This window comes from Moschus berezovskii, chromosome 11 (assembly GCF_049115385.1).
Source record: "Moschus berezovskii isolate FMDL1 chromosome 11, NW_MosBer_1.0, whole genome shotgun sequence".
Lineage (NCBI taxonomy): Eukaryota > Metazoa > Chordata > Mammalia > Artiodactyla > Moschidae > Moschus > Moschus berezovskii.
The window spans coordinates 38,051,181-38,070,576 of record NC_142470.1 but is presented as its reverse complement, the minus strand read 5'-3'; the positions used below and the strand labels follow the sequence as shown (position 1 = coordinate 38,070,576).

General features: G+C 50.9%; 1 protein-coding gene across 1 annotated transcript in view; it reads left to right on the top strand.

Annotated features, from left to right (window-relative positions):
* Window positions 1-19,396, top strand: part of GALNT14 (polypeptide N-acetylgalactosaminyltransferase 14) — a 217,041-nt gene that overhangs the window by 187,668 nt on the left and 9,977 nt on the right. The window contains exons 10-13 of the mRNA XM_055399652.2: window positions 9,664-9,790; window positions 11,858-11,950; window positions 16,647-16,730; window positions 17,218-17,362. Of these exons, the coding sequence (XP_055255627.1) occupies window positions 9,664-9,790; window positions 11,858-11,950; window positions 16,647-16,730; window positions 17,218-17,362 (449 nt within the window). The remainder of the gene's footprint in view (window positions 1-9,663; window positions 9,791-11,857; window positions 11,951-16,646; window positions 16,731-17,217; window positions 17,363-19,396) is intronic.

Here is a 19,396-nt window from a genome sequence, read left to right as displayed (position 1 = left end):
CTCTCTCTGAACAGAGCCCATCAGATGTCCTGATGCTCACAGTACCTCTCATTATTCTTCGTGGTGTGCTCTAGCCTTTCTTCCCATTCATGGAATCCTTTCTACAGCTCTTTTGATAGACAGCAGTCATCCAGTGTCCCCTCAGATGCTGTTTATGATGATGTGTTTGCTGCTTCACAATCTGGCAAGTTCTGTCATTGAGAATGTTTGTGTTGAATTGTTAGTAAATCTTCTAAGTCAAACCAAAGCCCAGCTTCCATCTGTTGGGCCTTGTTCTTCCCTGTGGACCCTCACAAAATGCGTGATCCTTCCTTACTACGGCAGCCATGAGTAGATGCAGGCAGCATGTTATTTTCAATGATGTCACATTCTGCTCCAACCTACCAGTGCGTCTGTGCTAAGTCGCTTCAGCCATGTCTGACTCTGTGTGACACTATGGACTGTAGCCCACCAGACTCTTCTGTTCATGGGAATCTCCAGGCAAGAATACTGGAGTGGATTGCCATGCCCTCCTTCAGGGGATCTTCCCGACACAGGGATCAAACCCGCATCCCTTATGTCTCCTGCACTGGCAGACAGATTGTTTACTACTCGTGCCACCTGGGAAGCCCCAGCCTACCAGTACCATCTCTCTATAGCAATGTTGACACACATCTGCTCACATCCAGGGTGATCCCCTCCAGTTGGCTTCCCAGTGGTCTGACGTTAACAAGTGCTGATTGGAACAGGAGAGTAGAGAGAGACTTCAGGGGAGGTGTGGGAGAGACATTTTATAATCATCACAAAATGTTTTAAACCACACACACAAAAAACCCTGCAGACAACTATCACAGGAAATACTGTTTTCTCCAATTCCAACATTCCATTTGTTAGAGCCAGCTCATAGCACTTTAAAAGTCATTTCTGGACATTTTTTTTTTATAGCATTTTACATGCCAGAAAAAGCAATGCCTTTTTTTTTTTTTTTAAAGAAAAATTGAAGTATAGTTCATTTACAATACTGTGTTAGTTTTAGGTATACAGCAAACTGGTTCAGTTACACATATACCTATAGATTCTTTTTCAGGTCCTTTTCCATTATGGCTTATTGTAAGATATTGAATATGGTTCCCTGTGCTATATGGTAGGTCCTTGTTGGCTATCTATTTCACATATGGTCATGTATAGATATTAATCTCAAATTCCTAATTTATCCTTCCCCCACCCTCCACTTTCCCCTTTGTTAGCCATAAGTTTGTTTTCTATGTTTGTGAATCAATTTCTGTTTTGTAAATAAGTTCATTTGTATAATTTTCTTAGATTCCACATCTATGATATGTGGTCATATGATATTTGTCTTTTGCTGTCTGACATTTCATTTAGTATGTTAATCTGTAGATCCATTCATGCTGCTGCAAATGGCATTATTTCATTGTATTTTTATGGCTTAGTAATATTCCGTTATGTGTGTATATATCTATATACATGTCTATACATAGATATATATACATATATGTACCATATCTTCTTTATCCATTTATCTGTTGATGACATTTAGGTTGTTTCCATATCTTGAATATTGTGAATAGTGCTACTGTGAACATTGGAGTGCATGGATCTCTTCAAATTGGAGTTTTCATCTTTTCTGGATATATGTCCAAAAGTGGGTTTGCTAGATCATATAGTAGCTCTATTATTAGTTTTTTAAGAAGTCTCCATACTAATCTCCATAGTGGCTGTACCTGCTTACAATCTTACCAGCAGTGTAGGAGGGTTTCCTTTTCCCCACACCTTCTTCAGCGTTTATTATTTATAGAGTTTTTGATGATAACCTTTCTGACAAGTGTGAGGTGGTACCTCATTGTAGTTTTGATTTGCATTTCTCTAATTATTAGTGATATTGAGTATCTTTTCATGTGCTTTTTGGCCATCTGTATGACACTACCCTTATGGCAGAAAGTGAAGAGGAACTAAAAAGCCTCTTGATGAAAGTGAAAGAGGAGAGTGAAAAGGTTGGCTTGAAGCTCAACATTCAGAAAACAAAGATCATGGCATCTGGTCCCATCACTTCATGGGAAATAGATGGTAAAACAGTGGAAACAGTGTCAGACTTTATTTTTTTGGGCTCCAAAATCACTGCAGATGCTGATTGCAGCCATGAAATTAAAAGACGCTTACTCCTTGGAAGGAAAGTTATGACCAACCTTGATAATATATTAAAAAGCAGAGACATTACTTTGCCAACCAAGGTCCGTCTAGTCAAGGTTTTTCCCGTGGTCATGTATGGATGTGAGAGTTGGACTGTGAAGAAAGCTGATCACCGAAGAATCAATGCTTTTGAACTGTGGTGTTGGAGAAGACTCTTGAGAGTCCCTTGGACTTCAAGGAGATCCAACCAGTCCATTCTAAAGGAGATCAATCCTGGGTGTTCATTGGAAGGACTGATGCTAAAGCTGAAACTGCAATACTTTGGCCACCTCATGCGACGAGTTGACTCACTGGAAAAGACTCTGATGCTGGGAAGGATTGGGGGCAGGAGGAGACGGGGACGACAGAGAATGAGATGGCTGGATGGCATCACCGACTCAATGGACATGAGTCTGAGTGAACGCCGGGAGTTGGTGATGGACAGGGAGGCCTGGCGTGCTGTGATTCATGGGGTCGCAGAGAGTCGGACACGACTGAGCGACTGAACTGAACTGAACTGAACTGATGCCTTCTTTGGAGAAATGTCTGTTTGGGTCTTCTGCCCCTTTTTTGATTGAGCTTTTTTAATATATCAAGTTATGTGAGCTTTTTGTATATTTTGGAAATTAAGCCCTTGTTGGTTACATTGCTTGCAAATGCTTTCTCCCAGTTCACAGGTTGTGTTTTCATTTTGATTGTGATTTTCTTTGCTGTGCAAAAGCTTATAAGTTTGCTTAGGTTCCATTTGTTTATATTTGCTTTTATTTCTTTTGCCTTGGAGACTGACCTAAGAAAACATTGGTACTATTGATAGCAGAGACTGTTTTGCCTATGTTCTCTTCTAGGAGTTTTATGGTGCTATGTCTTATACTTAAGTCCTTAAGCCATTTAGAGTTTATTTTTGTGTATGATGTGTTCTAACTTCATTGATCTGCATGCAGCTATCCAGCTTTCCCAACACCACTTACTGAAGAAACTATCTTTTCTCCATTGTATATTCTTGCCTCCTTTGTTGAGGATTAATTGACCATAGGTGTGTGGGTTTATTTCTGGGCTCTCCATTCTGTTCCTTTGATCCATATATCTCTTTTTGTGGGGAATAACAGCAGGAAGAGATATCTCTTCTTTCCTAAGACATGAAATTTCTGTGCATTCCAGATGTGGTTGCTTTTGTTGCATTGATTTGATTTCACAGCACAAAAGCCCATGAGATCACCGGACAAGGCTCCAGCCAGGGTGACTGGGACCATCCTCCGTGGTGTGCTGCCTCACCCGCCCATCTCACTTTCATCATTTGGGAGCGAGCTCAGCAGCCACTTGAATGCCAACCCTGCTATGCAGTCAAGCAGCCCGACCCTGGTGCCATTATTCCCACAAAGCGTTTCTAAGAGGAACTGAAGAGTGTTGATAATTACATCTGCAGTTCAGCATCGAAGCAGGCTTTGGGGAAATGTGGCTTTTAGCCTTTTTTCCCCCAGAAGTTGTTTTGCATTAATATTGGATGTTTAAACTCCAATTTGCATAACACAGAATACATGAAAAATATCTAATACATCTACTCACTTTAGCTTTTGGTCTTTAGAGATGAAAGGAGCCTATTGCCCAGTAGAAGTGTGTGTGTGTGTGTGTGTGTGTGTCTGTGTGTCTATGTATATATGTATATGTGTGTGTGTGTGTGTGTGTGTGTGTGTGTGTATGGTGGGAAAAGATGTACATTTCAAAAGTGGAGGCCTTGGTAGATATATGAAGGGAGAATATGGGATTTCTGGATTAAAAATGGCGGCGGGTGGTTTCCCAAGCATAGCAGATACAACAGACAATACTGAGGGGAGAGAGGAGAGGTGGGTCCCAGAGGAGCCGCCACCACCACCTCCCCCACCCCCAGAATGTCGTCAGGGACGTTCGGCTGGCTCAGGCTTGGAGGATCGCGTGTGTGTCAACACGGGCTGTGGGGTCAGACCGGCCTACATGTGAATCCTGTGGGCGTCCCTGGCTGTGTGTCCCTGGAAGAGTTACTTTCCCTCACTGAGTCTGCAGATGGCTACTGCATCCTAAGCTAGGACAGCAGCCTGGGTTATCCGGGGGCGCCCAGTCTAATCAGGTGGGCCGTTTAACGCAGAGAACTTTCTTTGCCTGGAGAGAGAGGAGATGGAGCAGAAGCAGTTGAGAGATTCACAGCCTGGGAAGGATCGTCCAGGTGTGACGAGGAAGGGACCGCGCGGAAGGAAGAAGGGGGCTCCTGACCTACAGCCAGCGAGGAGGAGAGGACCTCAGTCCCACGACTGTGAGCAGCTGGGTTCTGCAAACAAGCTGAGTGAACTGGAGAGCCTCAGAGCCCCCAGACAGGAGCCCAGTCCTGCTGATTCTGGCCTTGGGAGACCCTCGGCAGACCCCCAGGCTGGTGTGGTAATTTGTTAGGGCAGCAGTGGAAACCATTAACTCCCCAGGCCGCCTGCCTCCTCTCTGGGCTGCGTGAGCGGGCTTGTCAGAGGAGCGCCCTGTCAGACCCGCAGCGGCAGCGGATCCCTCCTGCTTTCTCTTTGGCCTCACCCTCTTTGGCCTCAGGGGCTCAAGAGAAGTGGCCTCATCTGAGAAGAACATCCAGGTCTGATGAAAAGTCATCTTTCCCCCCATGTGGGGCTGCTTGCTGAGTGCCAGGCCCAGGTGTGGTCCCTTAAGACCACCCATTTCCAGAGGCATGGTGGAGAGGTAAAGGGTGTGTGCCATGATATTCTCTGGACGGCCCGTGGTGACCGTGGTGAGCCTGTGCTTACACCTCAGAAGTCGGGAGCCTGGATGCAGCCCTGACTGTCCCCAGTGATGTGAAGCACAGTTTTGTTCACAGGTTCAAGCCTATCCTTTGTGGCTCAATAAGATTGCTTCTACTCGAGTCTGTGGACTCATTAAAAAATAAAAACAGAGGTTTCTGGCCATGTGTCCCAAAGGACGTAAAGACTTTTTGAAAGGAAAATCTTTGTCATCACATTTGTCTCTGTGGACTTATGAGCGACTGTCTCTTTCTGCCCATCACTGTCCACTCCAATCCCTTTGTCCTCACGAGATTTCACCTTGTCCAGTGGTAAGCAGCTGATGCTGTTATATAAAAGATACCTGTGCACAGTCCGTGAGGCTCCACTTAATATAGGCTTACTGCCTTAAGTAGAGCTGGGTCTAATGCTCCCATTGCCTTTGTCCAGAAACCAGGTTATCAAAGGAAATTCCAGCCTTGACCTGTATGGCTGAGAAGTGGCAGAGGAGTTGGTGTGATTCTGGGGGAGCGAGCTGTCCCCTCTCACCTGGTCTCCTGTTCACCATCATGGCTTGTCAGGTGGACGTTGGTTCTGGTGAAGGGTTGGGGTTTTATGAGCGCTGGTAAAGCTACTGATCAGTTGATGTGGAGACAGAAGGGAAAAGCTGAGAACAGAGGGTGAGGAGGGCAGTTTCTTCCCAAATATTAATCTGAAGTTTAAAGAAAATAAGGGAACAGCACCCCCAATTTGGATGGAATAATTGCACATCTCCCTGCCTGGAATTCAGAGTGGATTTAGGTCTGCATGACATTTGTCATCGGGCAGTTTATGCGGGTGCTGACTCAGCAAGAACCACCCCCTTCCCCAAACTCCCTACATTGTCTTTTTGCTCCTTCACACGAAAAAGTGATGACTTTGCAGGAGCTGCTGACAAGTGGAGGATCAGGACTGCACCTGGAGAGCCTGTTGCTTTATGCCTCGGTCTATGGCCCCCACTGCCTGGGGCTTTGGGTTCACAAGGCTTTCCCAGGGGTTTCAGCATAAACCTGTGAGTTACCGGGCCTGGCTCCCAGTCCTGGGAGGATGCACAGCGTTATCCTGCATTCGTGGTGTAGATATGCGTAGGATAACTAGAGGGATGTCCTAGGTCTTAAAAAACATCCTTACACCGCTCTGGACACTTCAAGCTTCCTCACTCAGACTGCCTTGACTCTGGCCGCAGTACAGCAAGGCACGCTGCTCAGGTCATCTTGGATACGACATTCTGGACTCCAAAGCAGAGATGCTCTTACTGCCTCTCAGGCTGCAGGCTCTGGGGGCATCAGTTAACCAGAAGGAGAGGTGAGACAGGCAGCTGTCAGGAGTGGATGAAGGAGTAGATGAGGTAGAAATGGGACAGCTGGTTATAGACTGGCCTCTCTTGTTCGTCTGTGAGTACCCTGAAGTCAGTATCTTTGTACCTACCCTGAAGTCAGTATCTTTGTACCTGCAGCAGCACTGGCTGATGGTGGGGGTTCACACTGAGTGAGGTGGGATCAGGGCAGGGGCAGGAGTTTTGGACCTGGGGAGATGCGCTTTGAATGCTAGCCGCCCGCAGTCCCATCAGGACTGCTTCTGCTTTGAAAAATAACATCCACAACCACGAGTGGGCTTGTTGGGACAACTCATAAGTTACTGCCTGAGAGAGGACCCAGCAAAGCCCAGCCCAGGAGTAAATGAAGGGGTCCTTTCCTCCCGTGGCTTATGTCTGCAGAACTGAGATGTTTTCAAGCACAGACACAGGAAAACAAGCAGGGACGATGGTTTTAGAGGTGGAGGAAAAGAGGCAGGCTGCAGAGGGCTATGAGAGGAAACTGATGGGTAGAAGATTTACTGCATCTGAGGGCATCCAGTGTATCTGAACAGAGCCACAGGCAGCCATTGGAGTTGGTCCTGGAGGCTAGAGGAGAGCTGGGCTGGCAGAATGGGAGTGAGTCCTCAGCATCAAGTGAAGGTTGGGCCAGATGAGGAAGCAGGGACAGCAAGGCACTCAGACCCAGAGCCTTGGGGTGGAGAATGCCAGGAGCCCAGATGGAAGGTAGAGAAGGACCAGGGTCAGGGGTCAGTACTTTCTGAGATGGGGATCTCTGCATGATGGTGGCAGAGGAGAAGGGGGACAATAGATTCAAAGCAAAGCAAAATGGTGGGTGAAGGAAGCACAGGGAAACAGGTTTAGTGGGAGCTGGGGCTGTGGAGACTGCATAGGTTGGAGGGATTCATTTTGCAAATGAGGAGGGACATATGTCTCATTTGAATGCAAGTAAGGAAGAGACCACAGAAACGTATGCGTATTTTTGGAAGAAAGCTTGCACAAAATTCACAGGTTATATCCAGTAAGCAAGGCCTCCATCTCAACTTTTGAGGGGTGTGAGGGTTTTCATTTCTGGGAGCTAGAGCGAACCGTGTTTTGAGATCCTGGAGAGGAGTTGATTGAAGTCCAGTAGATCTTAGCCCTGGGGACTAAATTCACACACATACCATCACAGTTCTCTGCACTGAGCCCTCCTGCCCCTCTAAGCATCACTACACGCTGGAGAGCTGGATGTTGGCCATCAGCTAAGCTCACTGATCATCTCCCGCAAACACTAGATTGGGGCCCATGATTCCACCATGCCCCAGCCAAACGCCAGGTTACCATGTATCATTGACTTTTGTGGGGAGTCAAAATCTCGTCAGGTCCACAGATTTCAAGCGCCTCCTGTGGCAGAAACAGGAAGCTGTGAACCGTCTAGGAAGTTGAAAGTGGGCACAGGGGAGTGATGTCATTGGCATCCATGTCTTAAAAAGACTGGCTTTAGAGGAGTGTTTTGTGTCCCTGAGCTTTCCATTGCACTTAAGAGTTTTCACATTTACTCTCGAAGTTCCACTTCAATAATACCAACAGCAATCCTGTGGTGTGATTTTATGATCTTCGTTTGACAGGTGAAGAAGCCCAGCCTCAACTAGGTCAAGTAGGTTTCCCCAGGGATGGGGCTAGTGGATGTCTGCAGACTCAGGGCCGCTGACCCCAAAGCCAAGCCCTTCCAGTCTCTCCCCACCATATGTTCTTGCCAGCATTTGGCAGCAATCTTGAGAAGTCCCTTCCCCACCCTAGTGTCCATGTTGCCTCCACTCTGAGGGAAATCTGAGCAAGCTGGGAGTGAGCTCTATCCTGCTGGGGAGAGCGCCTGGGCATGTAGAGACAGGTATCGAGGAAGCTTGTCAGGAGGGGACAGGGAGAGGGTGAGAGAGCAGGTGAGGATCAGGATGAAGAATTTGTGTCCACGCACTTGCTTGCAGGGTTGAAAAGCAGGGAGAAAGATAGCAGGACGTGGGAGGGACAGAGGCTAAGGGAGAGAACCCCATGGTATTGAAACCCAGGAAGGTGGGGCCCAAGGTGCGGAGGGGCGGGCACATCAGATGCGGTGGGTGGTAGTAGAATACCCACATCCTAGGTCCCCGCTCGTGGACGCCAGTCTGCTTCCAGAGGTAGTCGCCCACCTGCCTGAGTGTTTCCTGAAGCAAACTCCTTTTTCTTCAGCTTGACTAGAGAAGCATGGCCCAGGCAGGCATTACAGATATGAAACTGGCTCTTCCCACTGGTGGCATGTCCAGCAGGATGTGGGGGGCAACGGCACTGGGTGCAGTCAGTAAAGGGGTGCACCATCTGCAGAAAAGTTAGAAGCAGGAATGAAATGCCCTCACAGCATTCAGCGGTTCCAAACAAAGGCAGTGACGGGGTCCTCCCCCACCACCCTGGTATAGCACCGCTTCCTTCTCAGGCAGGACCACTGCTCCAAGCCTGCGGAAGCAGCTTCAAGGGAGAAAGGCACCGGCCAGCATGATCTCAGCCCACCCACCTCTGCTGACTCTACCTCACCCCCCTCCCCAAGGTCCCTGCTACAGCAGCCGACCGCGGAAAATGGGTTTGTGTGCAAATCCCTACCCAGGCAAGCACCCCAGCAACAGCTTGGAGGCTGCCAGCACTTTCTGTGGTTGTTCACAGCCCTTGGCTATGGCTATGGCTTAGACTTCCTTCTCCGGGCTATGATTCAGACGCCCTTGCAGGAGAGAGAATGGCCTCTCAGCATTGACACCTTGTCCAGGCACCTCCTGGAAACTGGTCTTGTCTGTCCTATCCTGGCCATGTGGCTTGCCAGCCTGTCAGAGTGGGAAATGCACTGACTCCATGACAACCCCTTCTATCTGGACCTTGACCAGCAGAAAATTCTCCCATAGTCTCTAATGGAAAAGTCTTTCTCCTTGGTCTTGGTTCTGACCTTCTAGGGTCATAGGAGCTAGTCTAATCCATCTTCCACCCTGAAACTTCCATATGCTCAAAAGCAGTTCTCTCATAGTCCCTGGGCTCCTCTGTTCCAGGCCAAAGCATCACACAGAGGCCCCCCCCCCCGCCGCTGGCCCCTGAGAGTGTTACAAAGGCGCAAGCACAGCCCTCCATGTATTCTCCTGTGTCTGCCAGTTTCCTTGTTAAGGCAAACCACCTTCCCAGGTGTGAGTTATTAGCATCCTCGTGGTGGGCAGGGAACCTGAGGTAGCAGGCCCGGGGAGCACACAGTCTGGCTGTGGAGTCGGCGCCCTAGGCAGGCTGGTGGCAGCCCTCCCCTCGCCCTGGGGCCTGGGATTCCCTGGCGCCTGGTGTCTCAGTGCTGCCATCCTGTGTTGCTCAGCCTGGGAGGCAGAGCAGTGATGGGGCATCGCTGTCTTGCAGAAATCTCCTTCAGGGTATGGATGTGTGGGGGCAGCCTGGAGATCGTCCCCTGCAGCCGAGTGGGCCATGTCTTCCGGAAGAAGCACCCGTATATTTTCCCAGATGGCAACGCCAACACGTATATAAAGTAAGTATGGGTTGTGGGAGTTTGGGTTCCCCGGCGGGGGCAGTGGCCATAGGCTTTTCTGGTGATGGGCTGTGGCTGTCCCGGGTTCTCTGATAGGTTCGGCTGCCTGAGTGTCATGAATGGACAGGGGCTGCATGTTATGCTTGCTGGGTCACAGCCTGGGCAAGAGAGGTCAGGCCTGCCCATCCAGGTCCAGGTTGGAGACCTTGAGGCCATTCTCCACCCTTGACTTCTCCCAGGCTTGGCAAGGCCCTGCCTGTGGTCTTGGGGGCTTCGAGTCACTGGGCAACACCCTCCTGCAGGGCTCAGGGCTCGTGGGTATTTTGTGTTCTTTGGGGTGGGAGGAGGGCAGCCATTTTTTGCCCCTGAGTTCTAGAAGATCCCCTGCAGGGATCTGCACAGATCACCTTCAGGCTGGGTCACCAGGGGAAAGGCCCTTGGGGAAGATTCGGGAATGGGGAGGCACAAGTGGGTACAGTCCAGGTGACCGCTCCAGGGCCTCGTGGGTGCACAGAAACGGCCAGGCTGGCATAGTCCCTGAGGCCCTGGGCTCCTTTCCTGGGGTCGCCACTTCCTGCCCAGGGACAGGACGAAGATCGTAGGGTCTCAGTGACCCAGCGATGCCCGCTTGCCTGTTCTTGCTTCCTTGCTCCCTCCATACATCCGTCTCCTTTTCATGATTTCTTCTCCTTCAACGTTTTTCCTCTTCTTTAAAAATAATTCTGTACCTCCTTTTCTCCTGCTGCTCCTCTTTTCCTCCAGCTTCTTCTCCTTTTCTCTCTAGTCCTCTTGTCACTTGACAACTTTACTTCCCATTTATTCCTCCTTCACCCTTTTTTCCCCTCATTTGGCCCATTTTGGGGAGGGAGGAACAGAGCACCTCTCTGAGTGTTTTTCTTCCCCTGCAGTGTTTTCTTCGGGGTTCTCTCATCCTGGTTACTCCCGCGTGTGGGCAGGTCTAGGGGAGCTGTAGGCTTGACCAGTGAGAAAGCCGACCTCATGCTGGGCAGGGTAGGGTCATGAGAACCCCCTTAGCAGGGACTGGAACAAAGGCAGGGCTGCCTGGGGTCTTGACAGGGAAAGGTGAGCTGGGATGCCTGCTGTAGGAAAGTCAAGGGGCTATGATGTGGAGCGGGCGCCAGCCGGGGAGTGGAGGGGCAGAGCCTCGGGCTCTGGAAAGTTCTTTGCATTTGAGACTGGGCCCTGCTTGCTACCAGTGGAGTTGAGGGGAAACTTGGGGCAGTGTGGTCTCGGCAGCGTCCAGTGTGCTGATGGTTAGGCCAGTGGAGGGAGCCACCAAGAGCTGGACTGCATGTGCAGAACTCCTTCAGGTCCACGGGCTTGAAGGGCAGGCCGCGCCCTCTTGGTGACACCCCCGAGGCCACACACTCAGGCTTCTGATTGTTTTCCCGTGTCTTCTCTTCCTGGTACCCTGCTGTCCCGGACAGCTGAGCGACAGCATCCTCCGTGTCTGTCTCTCTTTCTGTGACCTTTGGGGTCAGACTCACTGCAGATAGTTAATTTTTTAAAAAAAACTTCAGAGACCTGGCAAACATTTGACCAAGATGGCTTGGTTACTTTACTTCATTCTTTACACCTGTGCCAAGCTAGTCACATGGCCTGTGCAGATCTCGTGCGTGACTGGCTTCCCCCTTGGAGAGCCGTCCCCTTTGCTGATGGGGAGAGTTCTAGAACAGGAGCCCACGGATGGCCAGAGATGAGATGGTTAACACTCTCCCCTCTTGTACTGGCACCAAAGGGGCACGCCAGATTCTCCTGGCTTTTTTTTCTCTTTTTCTGAGAGCCATGGGAAGTTCAATTTCTGGTATAATTTCTCTGGTCTGTGCCTTTTGGGAAGAGGATATGTCATGACTACTAAAATCCTGTGTCTTGGGGGAGAGGCCCCCTTGGAGACTGGTGGGCTTAGCACCTGGGGAGAATAAAGTTACTGGACCGTGGTGGCTCCCATGGGGGTGACACTGCCCACTTGTCACATGTGTGTATTTTACCTAGATATGTCCCCGGTCCTCTCAGACAGCCCATCCCTGACACCCCTTGTCTCCCCAGGAACACCAAGCGGACAGCTGAAGTGTGGATGGATGAATACAAGCAGTACTATTATGCTTCCCGGCCATTCGCCCTGGAGAGGCCCTTTGGCAAGTAGGTGTCTCCCCTGGTTGGTTTGTGTGGACAGCCCAGAGCCCCAGCTCACCGGCCTGAGGTGAGAGGGTCTCCCAGGCCGCCAGGCCCCTCCAGGGCCAGGGCTAGGCCTGTTCTCCCTTTCTGTGCCTTCTTGCTCCTGCCTAGTCCTGGGTACAGGGCCCCAGGCCACGCCTGTGGGAGACCCTGGCAGCCTGGACCATCCACAGGGCATGGGTAGAGCCATGCCCTGTGCAGTGGACTGGTGTTTCCAGCTTTTTACAGAAAGGTGGGATGATGGGCTAAGCAGCCCTGCTCCCTCTAGATTAGAGTTCCCTCCTCCTCCTTCTCAGCTGCTGAAGCCTAAATCCTCCTCTTTTTAGGAGGAACAGTACTGTGTGGACCTCCTCTAGAGCAGGGCTCCAGCTTCATGGGGGTGGAAGAGGACAGGGTGAGGAGTTAAAGGCCAGATGCCATTTCATGAGATGCCTCATTAGTCCTCTGCAAACTGAGAAATGGGGATAATTACTCCTGTTTTACAGATAAGGAGCCTGAGGCTTCTACAGCTTCAGGTACTTGCCATGGATCACACCATTTTAGGAGGAGAAGCTCAAATCACACCTGTCTGATCCCCAAACTTTGTGATGTTGTATTCCCCAACTCAGGGCTGGTTTGAGTAGAGAAAAATGGCAACTTGACTGATGTTATATTCATCTTTTTTGAGAGGGGGAAACTGGTGGCTTTTGTCATCTGATGTCCCTCAGTCGTACTAAGGCTGTGGAGCAGATGGCATGTTTGCAGCCTACACTCCATCGATCGAGCCCATCACTCCCAGGTGGATTAAATCATGAGCCTGCCAAAGTGTGTGCATTTCTGAAGCTGAAAACCCACGCTGGTCTCCGCTTCTCCTCAGAGCCTCCCACAGTGTTTGTTCTGAGTCCTCAGCTAACTTCCGGTTCACTGGCCATGTCCGTCCACCCCTCCTTTCTGCACTTGGGTTCTACTTTCTTGCATAAGCAGAGTGCTTAAAAGATGTTGTCCTTGAATCTCTTGCCATGTTGGGCATCTACCCACCCTCCCAGGCCTCCCTCTTGACCTTGGGTGAACCTGACTTTGTGCCTTTTCCTCCCTGCGGAAGGGCTGCTGAACAGCTCTGGGAGTATCAGCCAGTGCTGCTAGGCCTCTGTGGCCATCCGGCTCAAGGAGCCCCTCCGCGGGCCTCTTAATCCTGCCCGCTTGCCTGGCCGGCATTCTCCCTCAATCTCCATTTGTGCCTTTTCCATTTTTCCCTGCTGCGGAGTCCGCCCTGCTTTCACTCACAGCACGTGACACCTCTGTTTTATAGATGAAATAGACAGCACCAGCTTCCTGAGCCCGACCACTCTGTATACCTGCACTATCCTCCTGTCTCTTTTATCTGGAAGGGTAAGGGGTGCCTCCCGCTGCGGCAGGCCAGCCCTCTGCCCGTTCCCCAGCTGCACTCTTCTCTCCTGCATTCATTCATAGATCTTCACTGATCAAGTTCCCACTGCCTGGCTTCATCTCCTCCTGCCTCTCAGCTTCTCAAACTTTAATGTGCACACAGATCTCCCGGGGATCTTGTTACAGTGTGGATGTTGGTTCAGTAGGTGTGCATTTCCACGAGCCCCAGGGGGTGCTGGTGGTGCTGTGCTGCTAGTCTGAGGACCTCAACTCAAGCAGAATTCCAGGGTGATGGTTTCCAGACTCTCTGCACGTCTCAGTCACCTGGGGAGCTTCAAAAACTGCTGCTGCCTCTCTTCCAGCCCCAGAGAGTAGATTGAGTCTGGGCTGTGTCCTGGGCTATAGAATTTGTAAAAGATGCGCGCCCCCCCCCCACTAGGTGACTCTAACCTGAGGACAGTGTGGGAGCCCCTGTTCCAGGGGACTTCGCCCGCCCTGTGCCTTCATGCTCCCTGATCACCCAACTCTCTTCTCTATTGCATGGTTCCCATTAGTATTTAAATTTATTCTGTATCTTACATATGTTTTAAAAAATAAGAGAAGGAAAGAAGACAAACTATAAGAACTCTCCCTCAATCCAGCGTTGCTCATCACCTATACCCTGTCTTCTGCTCCTTCGGAGCCAAGCTTCGTGAAAGAGCTGCCCACATCGCTGACTATGGCTCCCCGTTTCCCTTCTTCTGACTGTGAGCTGAGGCCATGGCCTCCAGCCCCTACAATCACTCCCACGTGGCCCACCCATGGTGCCCTGGGACCCTTACCTTCCTCAATTACTCCATTGATATGAGTCTTCTCCCTCCCAAACCCCTTCAGGCACCTCTCTGATCTCGGTTTCTAGAACTGAAGTCTTGGCTCTCATCCTGATATGCAAGCTGCACCCACCCTCTCTGCCCACTCTGCAGGCTCAGGTCCCTCTGCCCACCCTTGTATGTTGGTCTTCCCCGAGGACCTGTCATAAACCGTTGTCTTACTTCAGGCTTTCCCTGCCATCAGCCACCTCTGTGCTGCCGATAAGCACCTTTCCATCCCTCTCCTGCACCTCTCCTCTGAGCTCCAGCCTTTAGAGAAGGAAATGGCAACCCAACCAGTATTCTTGCCTAAAAAAATCCCATGGACAGAGGAGCCTGGTGGGCTACAGTCCATGAGGTCGCAGAGCTGGACACAACTGAGTGATTAAACACATCCTGCACCTCTCCTGGGCTCCAGTCCTTATGTCCGAATAGCAACTGGACATCTCTGCCTGGATGCCCACCAGGCTTCTCTGACTCAGCAAGTTCTAACTGAACTCTTCCTGTTTGCTCCTAAACTTGCTCCTTTCCACCATATTCCCCACCTTAGCTCTTTCATGCATCCTGTTGTCAAACCAGAAATCTTGAGTGTCAACCTTGACTTCTCCCTCCCCGTCCCCCCACACCTAAACAATCACCAAGTCCCAGAGACCCTGCCTCACTCATACACTGATTGTCTGGATTCTTGAAAATACTCAACATTTAGTCTTTTTCAGATGATGTCATTCCTGTCCTCTGGTTGCTTAGCGTCAGTGAGGAGATGCGGTTAACGCTGTATAAGAAGTTCCAGTATCGTGAGGGCACCCAGTCCAGTCTTTAGGGTGGAAGGAGGCGAGGCTTGAGAAAGCAGGGCTGGTTCTGTGTGGTTGCCCGGGAAGAACAGGGTGTATGTGGAAGTCAGGTGTACTGGTGGAAGAGGAGAGAGAATGAAACCTATCCCTTCTCTCCCATCCCACCCTCCTCCCCTGCCAGAAAGCACGGTCAGCACCGGGTTTCGACAGTGATCTCCTAACTGCGCTCCCAGCTTTGGGCACCAAACTCATTTACCTGCAGTTGCTATTGTTCAGTCACTCAGTCGTGTCCAACTCTTTGAGACCCCACGGGCTGTAGCACGCCTGGATTCCCTGTCCTTCACTATCTCCCAGAGTTCACTCAAACTCCTGTCTGTTGAATTGGTGATACCATCCAACCATCTCATCCTGTCGTTCCCTTCCGCTGCCCTCAGTCTTTCCCAGGACCAGGGTATTTTCAGTGAGCCATTTCTTTGCATCAGGTGGCCAAAGTATTGGAGCTTCAGCTTCAGCATCAGCCCTTCCAATGAATACTCAGGGCTGATTTCCTTTGGATTGGCTGGTATGATCTCCTTGCAGTCCAAGGGACTCTCGAGAGTCTTTTTCAGCACCACAGGTCAAAAGCATCGATTCTTTGGCACCATCGGTAGGTGCTCTGAAAGGAGTAATACTGCCACATTATACTGTTTCCAGCTCATCCGTGGCAGCCCATTGCCCTGACAATAAAGGCCAAGCTCCTCCTTGGTATTTCACAGGACCTTTATGACTGCACGTTCCCCTCTGCTCTCACTCCCCTCTCCCCACCCCCCACATTCTAACCTGCCACCTCTGCTACTGCCAACAGACCCCTTCCCTCTTCACATGCACCGGTCTCTCTTTGCTGTTCCCCTGCCACTGCCAGGGGCCCCACTTTGCCCTCTTTCTGGTTTGTCTAGACAGTGTTCACTTTCCTTCCAGCTTCCACATCACCACCCGACCACCACCAACCCAACAAGCAAGGGGCCACCCCTGAGGTGCTCCCACAGTGCCTGCACACCTACTCCACTTCCATCCTGGGCTGTGAGCATCTGGTTCATTACTTGTTTCTCTTGCTTGAAAGCTCACCATCAGGTCCCTCTTGGGCACAATGCCTGGCACATACTAGGTACTCAGTAAATATGTGATGGCCAAAGCCCAGAATCAGCTAAAGAAGAGAGTTCTCTGAGGCTGGCTTGGCCGGGCTGGGGGCAGCGGGTGGGGGAAGTAAGGGTGCTATTTTCAGAGCAGAATCCAAAGGGGGATTTGTGAGTAAGTGGACCCAGAGCCCTGGCAGTGAATTATTAACAGCATGCCAAATGTTCTTGTATCTTTGTTTTTAATGAAGAGTAAAAACACCCCCAAATTCTATTTCCAAGTAAAAGCACAAATCTTTGGTGTCATCACCACTCCACTGTGAGGTATTGCCAAGTGTTTCCACAGCTCTCTTTGGGGCTCTGAAAATCTCTCTTAGTTAATTTCTCCAGCTCCCTCCAGAGATTCGTGGGTGCAGAGAGTGGGCATGTTCTGCACGGGGCACCTCCCAGCCTGGAGGGTGGGTGCCCCTGGGCCCATGTGGCTGGTACCTGACTCAACCAGCTGTGTTTTGTCTCCGTGTCTCCCCGCCTCTGCCGCCCCCAGCATCGAGAGCAGACTGAACCTGAGGAAGAACCTGCAATGCCAGAGCTTCAAGTGGTACCTGGAGAATGTCTACCCCGAACTCAGGTATCCACCCTGTGCTTTGAGCCTTTGCTACCTGCAGAGAGTTAGCAAACCCTCTGCTAACTTGGTTTGGAGGAGGGTCTGCCCGTGGCCATCTGTGTGAGGGTTTTTAACTAGATGGAGGTCTGAAAAGACCAGTTGGCTCCACTTATCCCGGAAACCAGAGAGAGAATTTTATTCATTGGTGGCATGAGGGATTGAGGTTGGCTTCTAGCAGTGTTTCTCAGCTGCTGGGGTTTGAGCTCTGGAGTGTGACCTCAGGGGTGGACTCACTGATTCCAGGCTCCGGACTCCTGAGCCATTCCTTGCTGCCTCACTCCTAGGGGCACCTCTCCCATCCTCAGGCCCTGAGTTAGTACAAGTCATTGTAACAGAGCCAGGGTGACATGCCCCTGCCGTTTTCCAGACACTGCCCGACCTTTCCGACATCTGGTGTTACTGTTGATCCTAAGAACTGCGGATTCTCATCCCTCTCGTGGCCTTCCTCTAGGGTGCCCAAGGACTCTTCCATCCATAAGGGCAGTATCCGACAGAGGCAGAAGTGCCTGGAGGCTCAGAAGCAGAAAGACCAAGAGATCTCCAACCTCAAGTTAAGCCCCTGTGTCAAGACTGAAGGCAAGGATGCCAAGTCCCAGGTAAAGTAACCTGGGACTACTTGAATGGCTGGGGATACTTGAATATATGAATGTGCTTGGCCTCTGCTTCCTGCTTTTGCATGAACCAGGTGTCTAGTTATACCTGGAGCTCTACAGCAGAACAGGAGAAGTACAATGCCCCTCACTCTGGGACTGGGTTCACTCCGCTAGTTTTCCAAGTGCATGGGCTTTCTCTTAAGATGTCTCCCCGGGCAACTTAGCACCTCTAGGAATTAACCATTAAATTAGCAGGAGTTGAATGAGGATGTCCAAACTGCTGCTGGTAAACGTGGGCTGGATCAGGCAGGATGGGCAGCACGGCCACCTCAAAAGTATAAGGTGCGAACTGAAAAGCCCCTGCCTCCAGGATGAAATACCTGCTCTATGAGTCTCCCTGCTGATCTGACCCTGTCTTCCAGGCAGTCACATCAGTGGCGGCATAGCCTTCCCCTTTGTCCACCATTCCGGTCTCTGGGCAGGTCCCTTGATCGTCGCTCTTCTGCCCTCCGCAGGCCTATGGCTCCACCTCTGCTCTCTCCTGCCTCCCCCAGGTCCAGAGGGACCTCAGTCGCCCCTTCTCAGAAAGGTTTCCTTGCGCCTTAGCTGATTCATCAACACTCTGTGGGTCAGTGTTCTGCCCTCTGAGGATCGAGCTCTTTTAAAAGTCACTGGCACATTCACAGCCTGTCTCAACCTCTGTAACACTTGGCCTGCTGGATGCATTAGAGCTTGTCCATCTCGTGACTTCCCTTCTGGCTCTGGGGACACGGCACGATCCCGATTGTCCTGCATTTCTGTTCTTTCCACCGCTTGTTTTTACTGCTGGCTCCTCTCCCCAGCTCTCATACCCTTATGAATATTCACCAAGGTTCTCAATTCACTGTTCTTTTCTCTGTGAGTGGCTTCTTGGAAGTTTTCTTCATGCTTTCAGCTTTAGTGACCTCCTCTGTCTCACTGATTCACGAATTCAGTGCCTTCACCCATCCGTGAGTTCACTCACTCATTCACTCGGCAAACATGTATATTCTCTGCTGACTGTGGAGATGCACAGACGAAAGGCCACATTGCCGGCCTCGGTGGCCCCTCGGGGGATCTAATGTTCCTCGAACAAGTCAGCAGCCACCGTGATCTAATCTCTGCCCTGGAGAGAGTTTGGTCCACGATGCTGTAGAAGTGCAGAGTGAGGGTGTCCAACCTCTGCATGAGGATTGGGAAGTCTTCCCAGAGGACCTGAGCAGGAGTGGTGTCCTCAGAGATGAGTGGAAACACGCGGGTCAGGAAGGAGAGAAAGAGCAGGTGGGGAAGTCCAGCGTGTACCACGCCTTGCGCCTGGGAGGCTGGGTGCCTTTCAGGATGTAGTCAGAGGGGTAGAATGTGAGGGAGCTGCGAAGGTGAGGCCGGAGAGGAAGAGGCACATCACAGCCTCTTTTCCCAGCTGAAGAGGTTGAGTTTTATCCTCAGGAGTAGGAGCTGTGCAAGCCCAGGAGATGGATGGAAGCTGGCGGGTTTACACTTAGCTGACCCTCCCAGACTCTCCCTCTTAAACACTGGGCGATTGAGCCAGAACACGGCCATGACAAACCCCTCTGAAACTCAAGCCAACAGATGGCTCCAAGCACCTATCAGGCTCCCCAGCCATTGCACTATCCCACTAATTCTGAGTGGTCACCTTTCCCAGGCTCTGAGTTTCCAGTCCTGACTTTCATCTCCTGTGGCTCCTGTTTCTCCTGCATCCCCCATTCCTGCAAGGCCCAGCCCTCCTCCCCTCAGATTAGCTGTTCTTGGCCCAGGCATTCACTTCTTCATGCCAGATCAGCAGCCCTCCAGGCACTATTGACAGTTGGGGCTGGGTCACTCCGTGGTGGGGACCATCCTGTGTGCTGTGGGCTGTCTAGCGGCTCCCCTGGTCCCTGCACACTGGATGTCAGCATTCCCCCCCCACACACACACCAGTCATGCCAATCAAAGCTGTCTCCAGTCTTTACCAAAGGCCCCTGGGGGATAAGACCACTCTGCTTGGGAACCGCCATGTTA